This window comes from Rhamphochromis sp. 'chilingali' (assembly GCF_963969265.1).
Source record: "Rhamphochromis sp. 'chilingali' genome assembly, chromosome: 17".
NCBI classification, from domain to species: domain Eukaryota; kingdom Metazoa; phylum Chordata; class Actinopteri; order Cichliformes; family Cichlidae; genus Rhamphochromis; species Rhamphochromis sp. 'chilingali'.
The window spans coordinates 29289359-29316327 of NC_137944.1; the positions used below are offsets into that span (position 1 = coordinate 29289359).

Here is a 26969-nt window from a genome sequence, read left to right on the forward strand (position 1 = left end):
ATACACAAAACATATTTAGTTTCAAAAGACAGTTCAATAACACATTATCCAGGAAATTATTTATGTAAAAAAAAAAATTCCCTGGTAACTTTTAGCACATAATACATGAATAAGAAAATCAAGTGCAAAATAATGTGAATAATAATAATTCACATTTATTTCATTATAAACAGTGTCTATAATTTTTTTTTCTTTAAACATTTCTGAATGGAAGCTTTAAATGTTTGCAGCATTAGCTTTGGAAAAATTGTCTCAATGTGTCCTTTACTTCCACTGTTTTCTTTTTTTAATGCTGAACTGAATTTTAGACGCACACAGCCACAGCTGCTTTCTCACAAATACTTCTAAGAGTTAATTTGCAGGAATAATCAAACCAAAACATTATCCCATTGTGCCCCATCATCGCACAGTCCTCTCCATCAGGATCTTGCACGGGCATATTATTTGGCTCAGTAAAGAACCAAAATGTCAACCTATGGGATGAAGAACAGAATGGGCATTAACTGTAAAAGTTAAAGTTGAACTTTGATTTTGAAAATGGACAAATTCAGAATTTGTTATGTGTGTGTGTGTGTGTGTGTACTGAATCAAACCTTTCATTCAGTGGTGAGCCGTCCACCCACAGCCATCTGCCCTCTACTGCTGAGTCTGTCAGTCCGATCCAGAATTTTCCATTTTTTTTTCTGCAATAATATCGAAACAGGAACATTTGATCAAATTATTTTATGAAACTTTCTGTTCCGGAATGATGAAACATGAGGGTGAGAACATGAACCTGCAGCAGTGTTTCATACCTGCTCCTCACTGCTGTCTATCTTAACCAGGTCTCCTCCTTTAGTGATACATTCAGTTCTGCTCTTATTCCAGGAGGATGACTTGGTGGAGAAATAATAGCACTTTCCTCCATGTTGCTCCCAGCCCTCTTCACATTTATAACATGAATCATCTTTGAAGAGATTACGTCAAACACTTCAGTCAGACGGAAGAAATCACTGTTCACGACTTACTCCACAGTTACAGTCTAACGTACTGTTTATATCAGTCCATCAATGTTTCTTTAATCAGAGGATAGCAAATATATCAAAGAAAATATATAAAACTTGCTCATAGTTATATCAGGAAGTTGTGGGGTTGTAGTCGGTATTGTGCTGTGTGATTGTTTTACTGTTATAGAGAAGAGATGAGAGATTTTTTTTTTAAATATTTGCAAAATTTTCAGCATGATCATCTACTTTTGATTTGACAGCAGCAGGATGCTCCTTTGATCCTGTTTCCTTAATCAGAGGATAAAAAACATGTCAAAGACAAAATATAAAACTTACTCATGTTTATTTCAAGAAGTTGTGGGCTTGTAGTTTGTATTGGGCTGCACGATTGTGTTACTGTTATAAAAAAGAGATAAAAAAATTGATTTTCATCGATTTTTCAGGCAGGAGGATGGTCCTTGTGTCATGCAGCTGTATATTTGTTTACGCAATTGTTTTCTGCAGATACAAATGTGTTTAAAATTCATAACGTACTAATTTTTACTTCAGGCTCCGGGCATGTGGGCTGCACTGTACTACATGGTTTGATTTCAGGAGGTCTCTCTAAAAAACAAAAAACAAATTAAAAAACAGGCTTAAAAACAATAATTATTCATCAGGATCAGTTATGAGAATCACCATAACTTAAATATTAAAATGTTGGGAAAAAAAATGCTAAGCAACATTTAATAATATTAATAATAACGTGTGTTATGTGATTAAATTCCAGAGGTCACAAACAAAAGTTTAGTACAAAATCACAGTGTAGTCTCATGTTCTTACCTGTGACATCAGCTTTTACAGTTTCCCGCTTCATCTCAAGGTTTCTGAGCATGTCCCTGGTTTTCAAAAGCTCCAACACTTATTAAAACAATAAAAATAAGAAAAGACAAAACTCAATCAGTAATATTTTCGGTTTCACTTTATCTCTTTATCTACACAGCCAATGAGACAGTTGTTGTTACCATAACCTCTTATTTCAGTTCACCTGTAGTGCTGATTTATTCACATTTGAGCAGGCTTTGGTAGCATGCAGGTAAAGAATATGTGCATATAACCAGAGACCAAAGTAACTTTTTTAATCTTAAAATCTTTGGCTACTCTAATATTTAATTTTCAATTGAATATAATTTTTTATATATATGCTAGCCTTAACATTTAATAAAGTTAATGTGTTAAAAATAAGAAGCTAGCTAGGTATTCTTCTTTCATCGATGGCTACAAGTGTGTTGCTTAAGATTCATGAAGAAGAATGTCTGAGTCACAGTTTAATTATGATTTTTAACTTAGCGTACAAATAAAAATAATAACATATTAATTATGACAAAAATCATGAGCTAAAAAGCATAGTTTCCCCACAGAGTAAAACACATTCAAAAGTGGTTGTGTTATCCATCCAATTTATGGTTTAGGTCAGTGGTCCCCAACCTTTTTTGCGCCGCGGACCGGTTTATGCCCGACAATATTTTCATGGACCGGCCTTTAAGGTGTCGCGGATAAATACAAGAAAAATAAAACTAGTACCGGTACTGAAAAAAAGAAGATTTATTCATAACACACGTGAAAAGACCAAGGAAAACCGAGTAAACGATAACAAAATAACGCTAAAAACCCTGAAAACTATACATTTCACACCTGAGCCTCAACTCTCGCGGCCCGGTACCAAATGACTCACGGACCGGTACCGGTCCGAGGCCCGGGGGTTGGGGACCGCTGGTTTAGGTCACAACTCAAAAGTTTTTCCTTCACAATTTTATAGTAAACATTCTGATTGTTAATAAATTTATGGTAAATTAGACACTTATTTAATTAAAGCTATGAAGAAAACTACAAACTCACAGAGATAAGTTACCACAAGAGCCGATACCAGGAGAACACAGACAACCAGCGCGGCCACTCTGAGCTTTAACGCATTGTTTGATTTTGCATGTTGAGAATCAAGAGCTTCACCTGATTTAGAGGAGACAGAAAGTGAACACACAAGTACATAAACATTTAATAAATAGTGCTAACTCAACGCAACGGGAATCTTGACACACTGTATATTAGACATCAACACACTTTCTTATTTTTTTCATAAATTGATAAAACCCTGAACACAGGCTTAAAATATTTTAGCTACATTGGGATCATTTTCCACTACATATCACATTGTATGAAAACAGCATTGTTCATACAAAGTGTAGATTTTTCTCCTCCCTATTGATTTACCACCACATTAATGTTCTTACCTTCTTTGTATTTCTGTGGACGGCTCATCATGCTGATGCTTCAAACTCCTGACCTCAGAGTTAGTCCAACCGTGTCTGAATCACAAAAACAAAACATCAAACTGGTGCTAATATGGAATCAGTTCCTTCTATATTTAAAAGAAAGATTAGCATCAAGATTCACCTCCGCGACCCTCACTTCAGGTTTTTCAAGTGAACCACAACACCTTTCACAGCTCTCTGTAAAAAAACCAACTTCCTGATAGGTAGGGAGGAGGGTCTTTCTACTGCTTACTTCAACTATTTTGAAACAAATAAATAATACGTCTTTGTACATTTATTAATACAGCAAGTTTGATAATAATACAGTAATTATTTTTAGTTTCTATGCCTGACGTTACATTAGTGTATTATGACATGCTAAAGGTTTTCTCTTGCGTGAGTCAAGTTTTATTTTGCTGCACAGACTTGTAATTTTAGTTTTTTACAATAAACTACCAAATATTTTTTAAAACATGTTTCACTCTTGCTTGTTTAACACTATACAAACATTTCAGTAAGGACAGATCATTCAAAGGAATAAACATGATTCATTGATGAACAAAATATAGATAAATGTTTGGCGGTTTGCCCGTCTCAGCCGAACGGAACCCCAGCTGTGAAAGGGATTAGAGCAGGACCCGAGCCTATACGCTGATGGTGATGATGAAGGTGGCTTGAGAGATGAGAGGTGGAGATGGGGAGGAGGTGGGTTGCACAAAAGCATCTGCAAAGGAGAAAGACAGATGCGCAGTGAGATATAAAGTACGTGGCATGAGTGCTGATTGGCCTGGAAAAGGCCGGGATAAGGTGATTGGACTACACCAGTGATGACACAAACAGCTTGACAGTGTGGCAAAGTGGAAGTGATAAAGCTTATATTTAGCTGGCATAATCAAACTTTATCAAAATTTATTTTATTGCATTCGTGTTGACTTGGTAAAGTAAAACTGTGAATACGTTTGCTTTAAAGGGTATTTTACAAGCTGAAGAATAAACTTTTGTTTGTATCTTTTCACATTGGATTTTACTGATTTGATTCTGATTCAGTTTTGACTCAGACAGTCAGAAATATTATAATTTTGATCATTTATCAGTACATATCCATATTTTTATATAAAAACAAAGCTGACACTTGTGAGACTTCATCAGAGGTGTGAGCATCACAGCAGACACCTTTGTGTCAACGTAACTGAGGAGAAAACAGAAAAACATGAAGGAGATTTTCCTGGCCTGTTTTTTTTTATAGCAGATAAAATGTTACTTAAAAATATTCTGCAGTTGTTAAAAAATGGAAGAAAACCATGAAACAACATATGAACATGCTGCTGAGAGCAAATTTACAGAGGTTTTGTTGGAGACCCAGCTAAGTATTTTGCAATTTGGTATAGTTTGTAAAAGTTTTCTTCATACTGAACAGCAGAAATTAGGCTTTCTTGTCAGAGGTCATTTTTGAAAAAAAAAAACAACAACCCCTAAACAGTGGCCTACAGCGCTGTAAACAATGGTAGACTGGTGCGCAATAAGCAAGCAAATAATTCAGAAAACAGAGATTTGAGATGGGAAACTGTTCTTGAAGTACACTGAGAGAGAGAGGGAGAGGGAGAGAGGGAGAGGGCGAGAGAGAGAGAGCTGTGCAGGAAGTGCCATTTTATTGTGGTGAAAACAATAAAATCACAAAACAGACAAAGTAGGAAGTGTACTTTTCATCCTCTTTTGCTGCTGGTTCAGTGAATTCTGGTTGGAGAGTGACGAAACCTACAGCTTCAGAATCTGTGAGATGTCGGATTCCAACACCCAACGGCATGTATATGTACGTGTCGTCGGGTGAACGGAGGGATGTGTTTGTGTCTGTGTTCACATCTTTGTGGAGAATCTGTTTACTTGCTCTCATTTGCTGTTTTAGCTGTTTGGTGGTTGTTGAAATGGTTTTGTGAGTTTTAACCTGAGATTCTGGGGTTTGTGGCAAAATACATTTATATTTAAAAATCGATTCAGGATTTAATGAATCAATATCACGTTATTTAAACTAAAATTGATTTTAATCGGAAAATAAATTTTTTAAACCCACCCTTAGGCGCACCCCCTAGGGTTGTTGAGAATGACTTCCAGACAGATGGACAAACCGATGGTGACTAACCAACCGGACAAAGAACACGACCACAGTGATAGATGTAGCTATACCGAGTGATAGCAACATCAGGTAAAAGGAGCACAAGAGCTCAAGAAGTACCAAGGGCTGAGAGAAGAGCTTGAACTGTCTCTGTCCAGAAGAGCACAATCCTAGGAGTCTCTCCCAGGCCTCTGGTAGAGGACCTGAGCTTGAAGGATAAAAGACCGCCTGCAGGGTGAGAGGGGATTTAAAAAAAATTGAAGCTGTAAACAGCGATGAGAGGGCCCCTGCACTACCAGACCCGCTTAGGTTGTTCTGTGCTGTGGTCGACTTGACTTGCAGCTTGGGTGTGCTGTGGGTCAGCAGAGTGAACACCTCTTATGCCCACTAGGTGGCAATGGAGAACACCCACTAACTGTGTGCCCTGATTTATATCATGCCTCAAACCACCAACTGAGCCAATTTTACACAGGTATCTGTACTGCTACCTAAGTAAAGAATGCCTGGTCTTTTGCCACCTCTGCATTTGCCAATGTTATGGGAATGTTCCCGACTAGCGGAGAGTGCAAAGGAACATTAGCAAAATAGCATGCTAACCCATTAATCTCTTTTAGTAGTACAGCTTAACACAACTAAAAGGAAGGGGGCACCATCTTGTGGCAGTATTATGCAATTGTGCTTTAATTCACAAAGAGGCAGACAATTTCTTCTTCTATGGCATTATGAAAGTAATAGTGGGTCAATGTAGTGTCCAGTCTGGCCTCAGTCTAACATAAAAAGAAGAAGAGAGAAAACTTTTCTTTTTTACAGACTGTGATCATGACCTCTTGTCAATTATACTGAAAGAGTTGAAGCCAGTGAAATAATAAACACAAATATGTTGCTAAACTGATGTATTTTAGTAAACATGTCATTTAATGTCCCTTCTCTGAACAGCAGCGTATACACCCACAGTAAATGAACAATGATGAGCCTGATTCCCTGAATGTGATTTTGTTAGATGTTATGAGAGTGTTTTTCTTACTTACTAAATTATTCTGTCATCATCCACTTTAGTTATCTTCTGTGGGCTTTCAGGTCCTCTGGTGTTGCTGAAATGACAAGTTCATTCAACTTATCAGGCATGCTTTAGCTGCTCCTTGTGTACCTTGCTCCCCCAGAGTACTAATATCATCTCTCCTTGTTTTCCCAGTGTGGATCCCTCCTTTGGCCACAAGAAGTGGATCCCTGTTCATCATTACCTCACCTGCTGCTGCAAGAGCTAGTTGCTTTTCTTGGGGTGGCTGTGGCTCAGGAGGTAGAGCAGCTCACCTACTAATCAGAAGGCTGGTGGGTTGATCCCTGTCTACAAGGCAATTATATTTGAGCAAGATACTAATTCCAGTGCATCCACCAGAGTGTGAATGTTAGAAAACACTTACATAGAAACAGTATGAAAAAGCCTGTGCCTCCCCTAGTCCTGAAAATCCCCATTGGTTCTCATTGCTGTTACCTGTAATCATTTTGTTAAATTACAACAACTTTAGAAACGAATCATGGTCAACATACAACGCATACAAATCAAATCAAATCACTTTTATTGTCACATCACATGTGCAGGTACATTGGTACAGCACATGTGAGTGAAATTCTTGTGTGCGAGCTTCACAAGCAACAGAGTTGTGCAAAATACAATAATGTAAACAAGCAAAATACAAGAATGGCTACATCTGAAACTAATAAATATATGTACAATATATAACATCTAATGTGAATTGCAGAAGCATCAAGTGAGGATTGATTTCTTTTTTGTGGATTATTTTTTAAGTATATATGTTTTTTTCCCTTATTTTTAACAGGCTTTAGGTGCATAAATGTAAACAGTCATTGTGCAGCATAAAAGAGGAACTTAGTGGCCAAAATACAATTGTTCACTATCTATGGAGCATGACTTAGCTTTTTCTTAACTTTTCAAAATGTATCAGTGTTTGTGAACAATGACCTGTATCGACCTTTAGCATTGTTGGTGGCTTTCCAGATGTACACACACATTCAAGACAAGCTGGATGATCGCTCTCATCTTTAGTCCAAAGGATGTGGGGTTCATGTTTTCCAAATATAACTTTAGATTTCAGTTTGTCTGATTATAGAACAGTTTTCCACTTTGCCTCAGTCAACTTTAAATGGGCTTTAACCCAAAGAAGATGGTGGTGTTTCTGGTTTCTGGGTTATGGTGCCATCATCATGGCATCATCTCTACATGACAGAGCTTTGACCTGCATTTGCGGATAGCACAGTTAGCTGTTTTTACAGACAGTGATTTCTGGAAGGGTTCCTGAGTCCATGCATGGATTTTCAGGTTTGCCACTTGTGGACAGAGTTTGTTCAAGATTGTCTGAATCGTTTGATTTATGTACTGTAGATAAGATATTGAAAATCTTCTCAATTTTTCACTGAGGAACTCTGAAATTGTTCAATTTGTAGACGGGTCATTGATGTGACATGGCAATTTCACTGTCTTACCAGACAAAAACGAAGCTTATACGTAAGTTCATTAAGGAAGATCTGTAGTCACACATCGATCTGCTTCCTGGATGATTTGGATGCTTTGCATCACTTTCATGCTGTTAAGCTCACATCCAATCATCTTTCTGCCTGCCTTCTTCAGGCCAATCAGCCTCCACTTGGCATGCTTTAAATCTCACTGCTCATCTGTCACTCTCCCTTGCAGTCGCCTCCCTGCAACCCACCTCCTCTCCCATGTTACTCAGGCTCCATCCAAACCTCCATCTTCATCGCCATCACTAGCGTCTAGACTGTGGGAAGTACTTCCCTAATTCTTATCACCACTGGGATTCAATTTTGCTGTCATGGCCCATCTGAATCTAATCACCAAATAGTTTAATTAATTTCTGTATATCAATAAATCATGTTCAGTTGCTTCTAATGATCTCTGCTTATTGAAATGTTAGTTAATATTGTCCTCATTTAAAATGCTGCAAATGGTTCAAAATGTATGTTTTACATGGACGTGTTAAAAAAATACTTTATTTTTTAAAAACTTTGTGCCAAATACTTGGCCCTGTGTGAAAAATTCAGCCTTTGTCTCGTCAGTTCATTTTGTCCAGTCTCTTATTGTCGACTTGTGAACTCTGACTTTAACTGAGACCAGACAGGCCGGGATTTCTTTAGATGTTGTTCTGGCTTCTTTTGTGAGCTCCTGCATGAGTCGTTGATGTCTTCTTGGAGTAATTTTGGTAAGTTGGCCCCTAATTGAAAGATTCCCCACTGCTTTCTTCATTTGTGTATAATGACTCTCACTGTGGTCACTGGAGTCCCAAAGCCGAAGAAGTGGCTTTGTAACCATTTCCAGACTGACAGATGTCAATGGTTTTAAGTGATTTTCTTGATTCAACAGGTCTGACAGCAATCAGTAACCACATTATTTTCAAATATTGAAAACACAATGACAAGAAGTCAGCAGACTGGAGGTGTTTATTTCCATCAAGCACAATAGTTTTTTCTGGATCAGTGTCATTCAAACTCTTCCAGGAAATAGTTTTTGCAAAAGCTTAAAAAAATAGAAAAAAACAAAATAAATGGTTGGAAACTGTTTCACAGAAATCACGAGAACAGCGGCTCATAATAACAATGTGAATGAAGACAAAAGATATAAGACACGAAATATTATTCAAGTATATATCTGGCATGTAACTGGTGACCTGTTGAGGGCGTACTCCTCCGCTCGCCTTCTGACACTTGGGACTACACCCCTCCCCCTCCTTCTCCCCCCACCAAAATTTAATTGATTAAACAGGTAAAGCAATTAGAAGGATAGGTTTTCCATGTTATATTATTCAACACTTCTCTTTAAGTTTGTCCTTGTAGTTTCTTTTAAGAGTTGGTGACATCAGAGTTGAAAAGTGTCATTTCACTATCTTTACCCTGTACTTAGATTGTTTTGTACGTGAACTTGATGTAAACTGAATACAAACTGTCCAGTTAAGTTATTTCTTTGAGGTATAGTGCACCATTTATCAAACCAACACTTCAGGCCAGGAGCGCCACCTTTTACCTCCGTCCTGTCACAGACTTCCCCATCAGGATTTTCCTCATACCAGTTGCTGGTATGAGGAACCAGTTGTCTGGTTCTTTGTTGTTCCAGTAAATCACCCTAAGAGATAAAAACAAACAAACAATAATTGCTTCAGTGAAAACTGGTATTTTTAATTCCGGGAATAAAAAACTATTTTAATAACAGTGAAACTTATTTATTAGTGATGAGCTGCTCACCCACAACCATGCACCCTCTTTTGTAGTTAAGTGTTCTTTTCTAAACACTAATATAGACTTAAGTGTCACCTCAGCTGGTACAATCCAACTTTTATTATGCACAAGTATTGGTTAGCATTGCTGCCTCACAGCAATTTCAATTCCACCATTAGTACTTCACAGCACTAATGTACAGTAGTTTACAATTTCACAGATAGTGACAGAAGTTCATGTTACAGATAGAGACCATTGTGCATTAATGCAATCATCAGAACAAATGAAAAACCCATCGTGGTAGTATATCACTTTTATCCAGATCAGTAGATGTTTAAAGCGTGGAGACTGATTCATGCTGTTTTTATAATATACTGCAGGGGTGCAGGGGAAGGTAGGACTGAGTCCCCAGGAGGGGCAATTGCAAGCCTTGAATGAAAATGTGTTTTTGTTTTTTTGCATTTTTTTTAAAAATTTCTTGTAATATGTATCATAATTGAGACAAATGATGCAAAATGGTTATGCCCACCCTGCACTTGGACTCAGTCACCTACACAGAATAACTGCATTAGCAACTTTCTGTCAAAAGAAATGTGCGCAGACACAATGAACAGGTTAAGAATGATTTAGCTATAAGCAGAATCAGTGACACAATCGAAATAACTCAGCACAGCTTAACACCATCAAATCCTTTAACTTCAAAAAGAGCCAGAGAGAGTGAAGCAGCAGCAGGTCTGTCTCCAAATGATGTGACTCAAACTGAGATCATGTAGCACCAACCAAACGTTATTCCAAGCGATCCCTCATTCACCTGTAAGCTTATCAACACTAACACCAAATGACATTAAGCTTTATTGTATGTTGGCCCAGTGGTTCTTAACGGGTGTGCCATGAGGTAAGCAAGACATTTTGAGGAAGTAGGTGTTCTTCAGGGAGATGAAACAGCATTTTAAAATGCCACAATGAAAAAAAAAGAAAAATGTAGGGAGTCACATATATTGTCTATAACAATTTTTGTTGCTAGTTTTAATTTAATGTGAGCTGCAAGCCTACACTCTTGCCATGTTTTCATGTCTTGTGTGTGTGTGAATTGTCTTGTGTATTGACTTTCAAGTATCTTTCATGTCAGATGTGATTTTGTATTTGATGAGCGTGAAATCGTCTCTTCACAGACTTCCTGTGGCTGCAATAAAGTGCTGAAGTCAGAAGATGGCCAGTGCATTTGTGAGCTGACAGCACATATAAATTCTGTTTCTTTGGTAATTTAAAGCAGATCAGAAATGTTATTGATTTTAAATAAAGTTTATGAATAAAAGTGTTTAAACTCACAGAAGTAGAACGTCAAAAAGACAGCAGTTGCCAGGAGAACACAGACAACCACCACCGCCCCTATTTTTGTGGTGACCATTGACCCTCTGTTTACTTGTTCATGTTGAGGTTCAAAAACTTCGTCTGTTGAATATTTAGAGGAGACAGAGGGTGGAATAATTAAATAACACAAAATAGTGTAGCTGTGTACAGGTAAAAGGACTGTAATATTTATTAGTAATGATCTAGTATTTATGAGTTATAGCGTTTAAAGGTTGCAGGACCACAGCTGCAAAGAAACACTGACATGCTAAATAAGGGATAACTACATGTTAAATACATCACAATCCCCAATCGTTCCTGTTTTTATCATTTTCTAAGTTACTTTAAACTTACAATTAAATGTCTGTCTTGGCATTTTCTCCTATCAATAAAGCTTAACAAAGTCTGAATGCTTGTATTTTGCAAATGTGCAAAGTAAATATCATCATCTAGACTTGCAGCATGATGATAGATTTTAAGATATGTGCAGATGATCCTGTTTTTATTCCAGAATAAACATATTATGTTCAAATAGCTCTTTACCTTCCCCCACATCGCTGTCTGAATGGCTCATCGTTTCAGGCTTAAAGATCCTGAGTTCAGCGTTAGTCCAGCTGTCTCTGAATAATAGAAGTACTTTAATAAAGATTTATGTTTTACTGAAGCTTTTGACAAAAGCAGAAAAACACAAGTACTTGGCGATATTTCTCCTGAAGCTATGTTTGCTCTTACCTCTCTTTAGAATGTTCAAAAGAAACACTGTACCTAATTTTCATGTTTCACAACTTTTTCATGAATCATGATAACAGGGAGGAGACTTTCACCACAGTCTACTTCCTCATATTTGAATAACACTTTTCACAAAATCCATTTTTATACATTTCATGGAAACTACTGTTCTTTTGTAAATTAATAAAAATAGCACAAGGACCACAGCCCTGCAGGCGCTGCAATCTTCTCCAGAGTTTGATTGCAGGACTCACAACCTTCATCTCTTTTCCCCTTCCTCTTTCCAGTTGTTCAGCACCAAGAGCTCAGACAAAAAACTGACATCACCAGGAATTAGGCAGAGAGCTACTAAATCCAAAATATAACCTCACAGTGGATAAGGAACAAAAAGAAAAAGTAGCCTTCAAAATAAAACAGGAAAAACTCAGAAGACAAAAACCATATAATCATTTTCCAGAGAGGACTCTCTTTTAACTTGTGGATTTTACATTTTAATCAACTATACATGCATGCATGGTTGATAACCCACTATCTTCTTCAGGTCATCTTCTACCTTTACTGGTCTTGTGGTCTCAGCGAAAGCTCAAGAGAGACAGAGTATTCTGAACTCTTGTCTTTCCTCTTTCACTACTAGCTGTCAATCTCACTCACACTGCATCCTGTAGTCATGAAGTCACAACTGCTCTCCAAAGTTTTCTTTTTACCATTACATTGTTGTCTGCGTATGACAACAATGAACTTGAGTGACATCCCATTTTCATCTGAAAGGTGTTTTATTGAGTTCAGGTCAAGACTCTGTCAGTCTTCCACACCAAACTCACTTATAAATGTCTATATGGACCTTGCTTTGTGCACTGGCAGCAGTCATGTTGGAACAGGAAGGGCCAGCCACAAACTCTTCCCACAAAGAGCATTAAATTGTACAAAATATCTTGGTATGCTGAAACGTTAAGAGTTCCTTTCACTAGAACTAAGGGCCCGGGCCCAGCTCCTGAAAAAACAATCCCATTAATGTACAAACTGTAGCTGCTGCCTCTGTCCTCTAGATGGAGCTTTAATAACTGAATCAAGACCATCTGCTGGATTAAAATAGGAGGCTTGAGGCAGAGATAAAGTGCAGACTAACCAGGCTTTTATTCACCAAGATTAACAGAAAGCAAAACATAAGAAAAACTAAAACAATACAGCACAGAGATGTAGCAGGACAGTTATCCAAAGTGTAAGTCACTTGTTTTCCAGCCATAGGACCTGAGCACCTTGCAGTCATTGTTTAAACCATGAACTTCTCTGTACACCAAAGTATTCAAGAGTCAAATGTAACGCAGAGAGAACAATGATCCCAGGAACAGCAGCAAATCTGCAAAACAATTCTGAAAAGGAAAATAGTCAACATGTTGCAATGGCCCAGCCAAACTACACACTTCAGCAGGGCCGTGCAGAGAGGTTTAAAGGGGCGGGTGCTCAAAGTTAAAAAGGGGCACATTGAACCAGGCTGAATAACAACAACACACATTCATCAAGAATCTAATATGGGCAACAAGGCAAAGCAAACGTAGCCAATGTTTTAGCTGTTGAGGGGTTGCTGCTGATAGTGCTGGAGGGCAGGGCTGTGTTGATCTGAGACTGTAGACAGTAAAAAGTCCATAGGAGAGATGGTAGCTGATTAAACAAGTATCATGAGATAATAACAAAATGCAAAGATTGGTGACAGCGCTTGGAACCATAAGGCAACAAAAAACTGTGAAAAATAAATTAGGCTCTGCCTGTGATTCACTCTTTGCTTCTCTTCTTCCTTCCATCCCATCATTTCATATATCACTCTCCACTTGCTGTCTATGTGAGAACAAGGCACAACTTGCTATTGCGATAAACTATAATTTAATTATCCACACTTAACAACTCTTGCACTTAATCTATAATAAAATGATGACAGAAAAATGTTATAGCACTGCCTTTAGTAGCCTCACACAGCTCCTGCTGTTTCCTCCTCATGTCCTTACCAGGCATGTCTGGACAATGTTATATCATGAGTAATATTTTTTTTTTTAAAAATCCATCTAAATAAAACACACACATGCACGCACACACAGGGACATTTTAGACCTTCTTCAGAATACTGTATATACTATGGGCATCATGGTGCTGATCCAGAATCTTTTTTTTATTATTATTTATTACTAGAGCTACAATAATAAAGCAATGAGGAGGGGGAAGTAATAAATATGAAATAATGTCATTATGATGATTCCATTTGTTTCACTATCCACTCTGTGCAGGGGCAAAGCTTATTACATTTTTAAACTGTAGAGATACAATAATTTTACTGCTGTAAAATCCAAATTTTGTCTTATTTAAAATATAAATCTAATATAATCTGCTTCTTAATGTATGTTCTTTAAAATACAGCGTGTGTTTTTAATATATTATAATTATAATAATGCATAATTGCGAACATGCATATTAGATCATTTTTTAGTGAAATATAATCCCTCCAGAAAGGCAGGAAAAGCCCGGAAACTTACTTTAAAACTAAATATGTTCCCTAAAACGGTGACAGAGCTACAGACCCATGACAGCCTTACACAGGTAGCCAGCAGCTGTGACCAGCACTACTTGTGCAGTTAATAAAAGGACAGGTAATGTTTGTCGCGCTGTTGCACACACAGCACGCTCGTTTGTTTCAGTTCGTCAGTTGCAACAAGACAGCTTACCAACGTGTACGTAATAAGCTAATACTCCTGGGTGCTACACACTACAGTGTACGCTGTACACCTACTTACTGGTTTTGTCGCATCAGTCTGTGTCTCTGAGTTAACTTGTGTTTCTCCTACAGCTCCGGACCGCTAAAAATGCGCGTGCTCTTTGTGAGCTCGTTCCCGGCTCGTAACCAGCGCGTTCTGCCGTCAAGGGCGATCATTGGTTAAATGTGATCATGTGACTGATGCAAGCCAGATCCTTTTATTTAGCAAAACTGTGATTAATAGTTAAATATTATTGTTGAGGGGCACAGACAGGACTCCGCACGCACACACACATTAAAATTTTTTTTTTTTTTTAAAAGTTGCCTCAACAAAAGGGCACTTTGGGCACCCATCAGGAAAGGGGCGGGTGCTCAAGCCCCTCTAGCCCCCCCCCCCCCCCCCCCCCCCTCTGCACGTGCCTGCTCAGCTTGTGGTACTGTGGTGAGAGATTAATGAGCGGAGTGAGACTGATGGTCATACTGCTGCTTCTACTACTGCTAATATACTACTAATAACGAGGTTATTGCTTCTAAAGGTGATAATCTTTGCTGCTAATCTGCTAATCTGGAACAGTATAGTTTGACATATTCAAGTCATCAGGACTTTTTTACTTCCAGTTTTGTTTTGTTATTTTCTGAATGAGTGTGAATCCCAGGCCCACATCACAGGTGTAGGTGTAAACAAAGGGAAGGTCTAATTGTAGGTGTCCTAGAATGGGTGATGTTATGATATTTTGATACCACGGTTAGCATTTACAGAAGATTGTTTTATACAGGAAAACTGTTACTCAATAAGGCCTATATACTAGTTGTTTTTCTCTTTCTCTGTGACCCAAGAATTAATGTGTAAGACTCACAGGCTGGTACCCCAAGGTCGAAAACACCACAGAGACGAGACCACTTCCTTACTCCCATCCTCCCTTCCTTATCTCTTAGAAAAAGGCTCGTTAAAGGCCAGGTGGTTTGTTTCAGAATTCACTAATGAAAGAACTCTGTATTCTGTGTATTTTGCTGGGATGATCATAAATTGTAGCTGAACTGATAAACTACACACAGGATACTTCTTTGCTCACAAGGCAGGAAGACGTTTCCTTATTTGGTCTGTACTGGTTTGAACTGAGAACTTGCTGACACACGAACCTTTTTTTCCTCTATATAAACTGTTGTGTATCAAATAAACCTTTGAGTCGATTGGGAAGGCAACCTAAAGCAGTCTCTGTTTTCTTGTTCTCCCAAGCTGCTCCCGAGCTCGTACTAACACGCTGAATGGCATACCTGAGTGTTACTTTAAATAATTAGGAATCTTAGAAGGAAAGGACAGAACTCTGCTTATCGCTCACGCCACGGAGGAAACCCGGGACGGCAATTTCCTTCAATTTTGGTGTCAGAAGTGGGATTCTGACAGAAGGTAAATATGCGTCTTTCATATTTATATAGAGACCATATTATACCTCTCTCAGTGATCGATCCATAAAAAAACGGGATATGCTGACGAAGTTTCACTTAGTGATCCAGAGAGATACACTGACTGACTTCCTCAGTCCCCGAATAAAGTAAATTAACCCTTGTGTGGTGTTGGTGGACACAGGAAGTTGCCTGTTGTCTTGAATATTTTAATTTTGTTTAAGTTGCTCACTCAAAAGAGTGACACAGGAAGCTGCCTGTTGTCTTAAATACTTCTCGTTAAGTGAGAAGTTGCTCAGAAAGAGTGACACAGGAAGTTGCCTGTTGTCTTAAATACTTCTCGTTAAGTGAGAAGTTGCTCACCAAAGAGTGACACAGGGAGAAGTTGAACGGGTCTCACAGACCCGATTACCATACAAGGGTTAAAAGCAGTAAATTAAAAGCAGAAAGACACAGGAAGTTGCCTGTTGTTTTACGAGAAGTTGCTCGTTAAGCGAGAAGTTGCTCGCTATGTGAGAGTTGCTCACACAAACAAAAAATTGCTAGCAATAAATTTAAAGTGACCTCAGCTGTGCCGCAGCGAAAATACTAACATAAATCCTCCTAGCGTGTAAACCCCTCTGGAAATCACTGAACATGGGTCAGAATTATTCAAAGACCACAGACAGGTCCGATAAAAAATCAAAATTACCTGTAAAACCAAAATTAATTAAATTTAAAGTCTCAAACAACAGCTCAGTACGACTCCCATTTCCAGTTACGTGTAACCCACGTCCACGAATCGGCGAAGACTTCCATGATTACGTATCCAGAACATGCGGAAGTGCTTATGTGACTGACTTTGTTTACAACTTACGGACTGTGAGTACAATGCATTCTAATCTCTTTTCGGAGCCTTATCCCGAACGATTATCGCCAGAAACCAGGTCAGTAGAAATGTTGAATATCATTTGTGATAAGAAAAGTAGTCTGCTTAAAAAGTCCTGTAGAAAATATGATAGAATGCCGCGACGTGATGCATCAAATGTTACCGCTATGGACAAAAGGACCGGAACCAGGCGTAGATACTTTAACATCAAATAAAACTAGTGCAGGCTCTAGCAAAGAAAATAAATCTACTGCGGGAAAAGCTAGTCTTGCATGCAATGCATTCCTGGAGTAACCGAGTCACAACTCATAAGAGAGATAGGTGAATTAGACCCAAAGCATGATAAAGCATCCACAACTGCAGAGTTTTTGTGGGTAAATAATGACAAAATCACCGATTTCTTTAAGAATCTAAAGAAATTCCTGCTAACAATGTCCAGAGACAAAATTGACTTAAATGCAGTAACTATGTGTAAACAGAAGCCTGATGAATCTATCCTAGTATTCATAAAACGCTTTATGCACTGTTGGACAAGCTAGAGGTGCAAATTTAGCTCAGTTTTCCAGCAGCCGCAGACACCCAGAGCAAAAATGAATTTGTGTATTTAATTTAACACAAAGTGTGAAATGTTTGCTGACACTGATAACAGCTTATGTTTTCTCTGCCCTATGTACCGACATGATGGAGAAGGAACATCCTCTGTGTCAGCTGGACCCTCAGCAGAGAATGAACTCAACATCCTTTTTGTCCGGTACTCTATGTCACACACTGTGCCAAAAAAACGTGTACAGACGCCACTAACAGGTAATCCCATGACTGGGAGCCACACTTTTGTTTCTCTCACACTTTTCAACAACATGATAACTGCTCACACAAGTGAAGGTCAAACAGTGATTTTGTTACATAACTCAGACATAGGTTACGAAATATGTCGTCACATAGATCTAACCTACCCTATCGACTGTACTATTTCTGCACTTACGTTGCCAGCTGAATACCAGAATATGACATTGTGGTCTAAAAGTGAGAATGATATAGGATTTATTGACTGTACACTTTATCACGTACACCTATTAAAACACAACAAGCCAGTATATGTCAAGCAACATCCCATTTCTGCCGAAAAAGCCGCAGCCCTAGATGTCATGATAGGAGATTTAGAGACTACAGGAGTAATAAAGCCTACAGTATCTCGATATATTACTCCTGTCAATCCTGTGCCAAAGCCTAACAAACCTGGCGTATGGCGTTTCATACAAGACTTAAGGCAAATTAATGCAGTCAACATTCCTCTGCCACCTCTCGTTTCAGATGTTCACAGCATATTGACATGCATTGCATACACATTTTACCGTGGTGGATTTATGCTCCGCTCCTTTTTCTCAGTAAGACACACAGCCGTTATTTGCATTCACACATAGAAATAAGCAGTACACTTGGACTCGTTTGCCCCAAGGCATGATAGACAGCTCTGCTGCTTTCTCAATGGTGCTTCACTCCTCCAGGGCTGCACCCTGATCCACATGTGGATGACCTCCTCCTCTGTGCTCCGAGTGAAAAACTATGTCAAACTGCTACACACATGCTTCTCCAGCACCTCCAAAAGACTGGCCACAAAACATCAGCAAAGAAAATGCAGTACTGTCAGACTTCTGTTCAATATTTGGGATTCACACTGTCTCACGGAAAACGTTCCATGACTGCAGACAGGGTCAAAGCTGTGACCTCTGTCCCTCGTCCCACTACACAGAAGGACATGTTGTCCTTCCTGGGCATGGTGAACTATTGCAGACAGTGGATACCAGACTGTTCTTTTCATGACCACATTCTGCGTGACTGTTGTAAAAAAAGACAAGCCTCCTCGAATACTGTGATCCACAGAAATGACTGCCTCTTTCAATGCATTACAGGGAGTGCTGACCTCCGCCACTCAAAGGTGCTGCCTGAATTGTTCAGGAATGCCGGCCTGCCTGAGGGCAGTAGCAGCTTGCTCTATCATGATAAGGGACTGCGAGAAGCTCACACTCTCACATGACACTATTCTACACACCAATCACCAGGTCACGACCATTCTAGCAAACATAACTAAACAACATATGCAAATCTCACTATAAAAGCGAGCAGCACACCTGATTCGCCAGCACATTTATTGATCCTATGCTGTGTTCTTCTGACCGACAGGATGGCTCAGACAGGCTTGACGATCATGACTGCATGACACGTATACAGGAATCCACAGCACCACGTCCAGATTTAGAGCAGACACCTATCCCAGACTCAGCCACGGTTTATGTGGACGGGTCCTGTTCAAGGCCGAGTGACAACTCATTTCTTTGTGGCTATTCAGTGGTGACATTGCCTGACATCATACTAGAGGCTCACTCATTACCATTTCACTCAGCACAAAAAGCAGAGCTCATGGCTTTAATACGCGCCTGTGAGCTACATTTGGATAAGCGTATGACAATTTACGCAGACAGCCGCTATGCATTTGGCGTTGTGCATGACTTTGGCACATTGTGGAGACAAAGAGGATTTAGATCTGCTGATGGAAAATAAATTGCTAAATTCTGATTTTGTTCAAAGACTTTTTCAGGCTATACAGCTGCCATCGGCCGTTGCAGTTGTAAAAAACGAATGGACACAGTACAGCTGACACAGACGAAGCAACAGGTAATGCTTTAGCAGACGTGACAGCCAAGGCTGCAGCTGCATCACAGCTCCCACCTCCGCAGGAAGTATTATCTGTGCCCCTACAGCTGTCACTTGTTACACTCCCAGACTATTTAGACACAAATGTTGATTTAAAATTCATACAAGAGCGAGCCTCTGCATGTGATTACACCTATTGTGAGAATAATGACTGTACCTTAGATGACAGAGATGGCTTATACAAAATCTTAAGGGTTTGATTGCCCTCCCATATTCCCTGGTGCCAGTCCTTGCCCGACATTTTCACTGTGTGAGTTATGTCGGACAAAGAGGGGTAATAGGGGCAATAAAATTAAGATTTGTAATTGAGAAAACATCACATGCAGTAAAAAGCATATTAGCAACCTGTCTAACATGTGCACGAACTAATGTAGGAAAATCAAAAGCGAAACATCAGCATTTACCACAACCAGATTTTCCATTTCATACATTACAAATTGATTTTACACATATGCCAGCACAAGGAAGCATCAAGTACTTACTGGTAATAGTGGATCAATTTAGTAAATGAGTAGAAGCTTATCCAACATGAAAAGAAACTGCAGAAGTAGTCTGTCAAAAGTTGAGCAATGAAATAATACCCAGATTCGGAATACCTCACCAGATTAACAGTGATAGAGGATCTTCATTCACATGAGAAGTAATTCAAAAGTGTGCTAAAACTTTAATGACCTGGGTCAAATTACTTCCTCAAGTCCTGTGTGAGATTAGAATGACTCAATCTACAGTAACCAAATTATTTCCATTTGAAATAAGACTATTTCCAACACCATGGTCAGCTTCCAGAGGGGCACCGCTAGTAGAAGGTGATGTATATTGCATTGTCCACTGATGTTCACAACCTGGTAGAAAAACTGAATAATAACTATCAGAAAGTTTGTCTCTCTCAGCCTTTCCCCTCCACAGTTCCACCAGTGGAGACAAGGAGACGCATGTTGGAGAAGCCACTAAAACCAAGGACACTCTGGGAGGCCGCGCGTGTTCCAGCCCCAGACTGTACTGGCAGTGACGAAGAACCAGCATCCTTACGGACGGACAACCTCAGTGGATTCATGCCAGCAGGGTTAAGACCAGCCCAATCGGACCATCTCAGGCGTCGGATCAAGCAGATGACATCTCCGGCGAGCCAGCGCCCGGAACTAGAGCAAATAAACACACACGGGTAGATGACATCTCAGGCGAGCCAGCGCCCGGATCCAAAAGTTACATACACACACGCAATCACTGATTAACACACAACGCCTGAAAGAACAACAACAAGGTACTCAAACATCCAGCAGGAACAGAAAGCCAAAAGTACCACATGATGTCTAACCTGATAAAGCCAGACTCATTCCATCCTGATAATGGAGAAAATGAAATGCCCATTGTCATCATACGACGCTTATTCTGTGTCTCTCGAACCTGGGACTAGGCCAGAAGACGACTGAAGAACTGTCTTTCTTATATATTTAGGTTATTTATCACATCTATCGCATTAACCTTAGGATTTCTCTTTGCTATTTTGTATTGTAAACTGCAACCATGTTCACATTTCTGCAGGTCATATTTTGCTGACTATACCTCATGCTCTATTTTGCAAGACACCTACTTAATGCACTCCTCACGTTCCCTAAAATCAGTAAATAGCAACATAGACGCCACTAATGAACCATTTTATGCACCCTCTAGAACAGGAGCTAACGCCTGGTATGAAAATGCCAGAACAGCCGCTCGTGATTTAGGAAACAGTAACTGTTATGTCTGTTCAAAGGCTAATCCAGAACAGGTAATAGTAGGATACCCCATATCCGGTTTCCCCCTCGCTGAGGGACTAGAGGAAATCGGCGGAGATAATGCTCTCCTTAAAGACGCTTTACAGTTGACTCTGAGCCCTCTCGACTGCCTACTTAGACACACACACACACCAACTAACCCTGAGACTCCATTAGGCGAATTATTGAAGTTATCTAATGACACCGCAGGGACCTGCGCCCCAATGAAACGCCCTAAGACTAGGTTAAAGCCCTCACTGCCCTTAGGACAGATCCCTCTCCATTTTAATACTAGTATGATATGTCTGCGCAGACTAAAGTTAACTGGCCCAGACACACACATAGATTATACAAAGGATAAGTATAAATTCTTCTCTGACTCCCCAGGTGCACGCTGTAATGAGACATGGCTAGCTGTCTCTGTGGCTGAAGTTTTATCATATCTGGAGGAACACACACACAGTTCAAGTTCGAGCAGAGAATCGATCATTGTTCCCCCAGAGGGTGTCTTAAATGACACTGACTGGGGGGAGTTAGTTAAATCACACATGGTCACGCGCCTAACTAGAGCAATCCCACATGCTTATTGGATGTGCAATAATACCCTTAGATTAGCTTTACCTGTTAATTGGACCGGTACCTGTGGTCTAGTAACCGTTGATGTTTGTTGTACTTTCATTCCCAATAACACCGCCCCTAACGGTTCATTCACACAAGCTATGAATAAACTTGAAGCATTGCAGATAGAACTAATTGCCAATACAGGTCACGGTCAGTGGCTACATAAGTGGCTACAGGACACGTTTGGGAGATGGAAGGAACTAATTGTAGCCTTTGTAACCGTTGCAGCATGTTTTCGATGATTATTGTCTGTTGTGTGATACCATGTATACGCTCTCAGAATTTTTGATATTAAGCTTCCTCAAAGGACTAGTTACATTTATGATTTGTTTCACATTTATGATTTGTCTTTATATTATGTTATTACATTCTGTCTTTATACTATGTTATCATTTCATGATAAAAGGGGAGAACTGTTATGATATTTTGATACCACGGTTAGCATTTACAGAAGATTGTTTTATACAGGAAAACTGTTACTCAATAAGGCCTATATACTAGTTGTTTTTCTCTTTCTCTGTGACCCAAGAATTAATGTGTAAGACTCACAGGCTGGTACCCCAAGGTCGAAAACACCACAGAGACGAGACCACTTCCTTACTCCCATCCTCCCTTCCTTATCTCTTAGAAAAAGGCTCGTTAAAGGCCAGGTGGTTTGTTTCAGAATTCACTAATGAAAGAACTCTGTATTCTGTGTATTTTGCTGGGATGATCATAAATTGTAGCTGAACTGATAAACTACACACAGGATACTTCTTTGCTCACAAGGCAGGAAGACGTTTCCTTATTTGGTCTGTACTGGTTTGAACTGAGAACTTGCTGACACACGAACCTTTTTTTCCTCTATATAAACTGTTGTGTATCAAATAAACCTTTGAGTCGATTGGGAAGGCAACCTAAAGCAGTCTCTGTTTTCTTGTTCTCCCAAGCTGCTCCCGAGCTCGTACTAACACGCTGAATGGCATACCTGAGTGTTACTTTAAATAATTAGGAATCTTAGAAGGAAAGGACAGAACTCTGCTTATCGCTCACGCCACGGAGGAAACCCGGGACGGCAATTTCCTTCAGGTGAAAAGAGCAGATGAGTCTGGAGATCTTCAAAAGTAATCTTACACTCAGGTGTTAGCTTAAATTTGGCCGCATGTTTATGTTTTAGTGGATTCAACAGTTTGGAAAGTTGGGAGAAATTTGTGGCAAGCTAGCACAGGCAGTGTGGTAAATTTAGCCAAAATAAAGTAATTGAAATTTACTCAGTAGATATTCATCATGATAAAAGAGGATCTTTGTAAACCAGTTCGACCAGGAACTCGGACATTACATACAAATGGAAGATACTTCCAGGGATGAACAGCTGGGCTGATGTTTGGTGAAGAAGTTTGGGATCGAACCGAAAAAAAGACAGAATTAATAAATGTCAATTGCTGAGAGGCTGCCACGACCACTTGGGACAGCTTGACCTAATAGCACGGCGTTTCTTTTTGTTAATGTTAATTATGATAATGTAAGAATACAAACCTGTAAGTAATGTTTTATATTGCATTCATTTCTCTCATCTTAGAAATAATATTAGTTTATTTTGAACTCAAAGATGAAATTCATGTCAATGTCGGTTTCCCTAATATTTAATCAATGAAAGTTAATTTGAGGCTTTACAGAGAAAAGATAAGTGAAGCTTTGCATCCCTCATCTAAAAGATACAACTGCAGTTAGCTATAAGATATCGGGAATTTGATTTTCAAAACTTTAAATGCTGACATTTTTTGCTACTAAAGCAATACTGCGTGATACATGAATAGTATAAGTGTCAAGTTTTACATTGATAGTAAACATTTATCTGCTCTGGGTTTCATGGTCTGGAAACATTTACCACAAAAGTGTAATGGAAACATTTTGTTATCTGATCAAGTGACGTGAGAAAAAGTCAGTCCCTTCACTGCTGCTTTTAGTTTAGATAAAACTTTATTAATCCCTCGGGTGGGTTACTCCGGGAAATTCAGTTCAGTTCACTTTTCGCCTCATTATTAACACTTGACTGATTCTATTCTTTCTTTAAATTTCACCAAGTATTCTTAAAACACTGAAAGTGGCCTCAAGTTTGCTGGTACTTAAATAAAACTTCCTAGTCTCACTGACAAAAAAAAATTAAATAAAATTGTACAGAAAGCAAATTCATAGAATCAGTGGCTAATCCTCGTACATGTCTTAGGATTGTGGAGGAAGAGAAAATGCAAATTTCACAGTGAAAGGCCCAGGAAGGTTTGAGCCCAGAATGTTGTTGATGTGAGGCAACAGTGCTAAACACTGCACCACCATGCCAACTAAGTTTTATGCAGATAAAAATATTTTACTCCAGGATACATGTTTTTCTTCTATTCTGGGAAGTTTTGTTCAGACTGGTGGTTGTTTGATGATCAACACTCACGTCTCACTGGAGCTCTGTTTTTCTTCATCTTCGTGTTGATGAATTTAAAGGACTGAGAGTTCCTCGTGCTTAAATAGTTAAATTTTCCTTAAATTCACATCAATGAAACATTCTGTCATTTTAGGATATATATCCTAAAATGACAGAATGTTTCATTGATGTGAATATATATATAAGTTGTTGGTCAATAAGCTGATATCTTTTAGACATCTGGTATATTTAGCTTAGATTTAGAGCAGGGATCGTTTACTGAGAAAAGTATGACAGTGTTCACTGAAACCACACAGTAAATCATCTTCGTATGAACTGTTCTTGTGTGGAAACGTGTGAGAGTAACATCAACAAGATGAAAGTATTTATTACTCAAAAATACAGTACAACTAATATATATTATATGAGTTAGTTATATTATATTTATAAAGCATAAAACTTGGATAAATGGTAACCAAACTCTTCCATTAAACTGAAGTTTTTGTATTTTTTTATAAATTTCTTAATGAAAAAATGAGGCAAATTTTTCATTTCCACAGCAGCAACGCCGCCGTACACCACAACAATACTGTTAATAAAAACAAATCACCAAAATATGTTATTCAGATTTATTCAAGTATATTTTATTTTTTACTAAAAGCAAATCTATAAGAGATATACAGTTTAGATATTAACTTTGTAAACAAATCGCAACTCCAACGTCTGTATCTTTTACTGACACTCTTTTATAGACTGACTGAACTTTAGACAGTTGCACATTTACAATGTTCAGTCACTGTTTGTTTCTCACAAATACTTCTATGACGCGTTTTGCAGGACAAAAGCTTAGCTCCACCTTTTGCCTCCAGCCTTAAACAGCTTTGCTCATCAGGATTTGCCCCTTTTGTCCCATTCTTTAAGTCTTGATCTTTGTTTTTCCAAAAGGTCAAACTAAGAATTAAAACAAAACAGAAGATGTTCAGTAAAAAATGGTGACTTTCATTCTGGAAATGAATACAAATATTTTCACAATAATTGAACCTTGTGTTCAGCAGTGATCCGTCCGTCCAAACCCATGTGTTGTTTTTAGCTAAGTATATCAGTCCGATCCAGAACTTATCATCAGAGTTATTGGTTCCTTTTATTTTACTCTCCAGGAATTCCTGAAAGAATTTGTATTCAAATTATTCTGAGATGTTTCTGTTATGAGATGATGAAACAGCAGGATGTGATAAAATACATGAGAACATGAATCTGCAGCAGTGTGTTATACCTGCTCCTCCTTGCTGTTTATCTTAACCAGATCTCCTTTTTTAGCTCCACATTCATCTCTGCTCTCGTTCCAGGAGGTTTTAGCGATGGAGAAATAATAGCACTTTCCTTTATGTTTCTCCCAGCCATCTTCACATTTACAACCCGTCTGATCTTTGAAGAGATTACAACAACAACTTCAGTCTGGCGGAAAACGTCATTGTTCATGTTTTGTCCTCTTTCTGTCACTCCAACAGTCAATGTTTCTTTAAGCATCATCAGAGGATAAAAGTAATAAAAAGAAAATATAAAAATATAAATGTAACAAATACTTGAAAATTTACTTTTTGCATCAGGACATTGTGAACATGTAGGCTGCACCGTGCTCCATGGTTTTGGTTCTATTTTGGGGAAAAAAGGGGATCGGACTGTCATCCGTCTGATTTAAACTCGTCTTCGTGTGGTTTGGGAGCAGCAGGAGGCTTCTTCTGTCCTCCGTTTATATTCTAACTTCCTCTTTCTGTCAGTCCATCAATGTTTATTTAATCATCATCAGAGGGTACAAATATGTCAAAGACAAAATTCAAAACTTACTTTTCATTTCAGGAGACTGTGGACATGTGGACTATACTGTATTGTATAGCATCTTAGCACAATTTTTTTTTAAATTAATCTCTTGTTCATCAAGAATGTCTCTGTTTTTCAAATACTGAACAGAAATTAACAAAAGTCTTATACAACAGGGTTTGGATATTCATGTAAGATCAGCTGTTGTGAACGTTGTAAATGAGAGTTTAGATGTCTGAAAAAATCCACCTTCGATCCAGCATTGCAGCTTTGGAGTTTCACATGCTTACCTTTCTGTTTGTTTCTTCCCTCTCTGTGATGTCCTTGCTTGAATGCTGATTTAAAAAAGTGTAAGACAAAAAACAAAGAAATCAGTCAACAGCAAACTAAAAGACATGTAGATGTTTGAATTCCTTAAATTAAAAAAAGTATTTTATGACATGAGCCCTAAAAAGTTAAAACAAGTAAACACATCCACTTGAGAAATGTTAAACAGAAAGATTATCACTTTGCCCTCATTTAATTTTTTTTTAGAACACTATCCTTGTAAATATTATGAAAGAAAATTAAAATTGTAGCGCTCACAGGTAACACACAGAGCAATGACAGCAGCAGCCAGGAGAGCAATGACAACCAGCAGGACCGCTCTCTCTGAGAATAGCTTCGAATGTCCGCTCAGCTCTGCTCGTTGAGGAAGCTCTGAAGAGTTAGCAAAGACAGAGATGTCACAGATATGAGAGATAAACGTGTACAGATTGCTGTCACAACAACGTGAGTTTAGAATATACAAGGTGTGATCAAGAATTTCTGACTCAGAAGAGTCACAAATAAGATGCTTCTTACAGCTGGCAGTTTAGAAAATAAAACACAATAACCCAGGTAATTTTATGTCGCCGATATTAGATATAAAGACTGTAGTCCTTCATGTGGACTTTCATTGAGCTGCAGT

General features: G+C 38.7%; 1 protein-coding gene and 2 long non-coding RNA genes across 3 annotated transcripts; 1 reads left to right on the forward strand and 2 right to left on the reverse strand.

Annotated features, from left to right (window-relative positions):
* Positions 1–304: 304 nt before the first annotated feature.
* On the reverse strand, positions 305–1860 carry LOC308384435 (C-type lectin domain family 4 member E-like; the record flags this gene model as incomplete). Its single annotated transcript, XM_080863000.1, has 5 exons — positions 305–473; positions 594–697; positions 795–946; positions 1105–1164; positions 1809–1860. The coding sequence occupies 5 exons, from the start codon at positions 1858–1860 to the stop codon at positions 305–307; spliced, it is 537 nt and encodes a 178-aa protein (XP_080719126.1).
* Positions 1861–8852: 6992 nt separating this feature from the next.
* On the reverse strand, positions 8853–14727 carry LOC308384588. The gene is made up of 4 exons (XR_013969356.1): positions 14492–14727; positions 11526–11602; positions 10962–11084; positions 8853–9540 (listed from the first exon to the last, which is right to left on the reverse strand). It is a non-coding gene; the product is annotated as an uncharacterized lncRNA (long non-coding RNA).
* Positions 14728–15179: 452 nt separating this feature from the next.
* LOC308384587 lies at positions 15180–17569 on the forward strand. Its single transcript, XR_013969355.1, has 2 exons — positions 15180–16523; positions 16613–17569. It is a non-coding gene; the product is annotated as an uncharacterized lncRNA (long non-coding RNA).
* The last annotated feature ends 9400 nt before the right edge of the window (positions 17570–26969 follow it).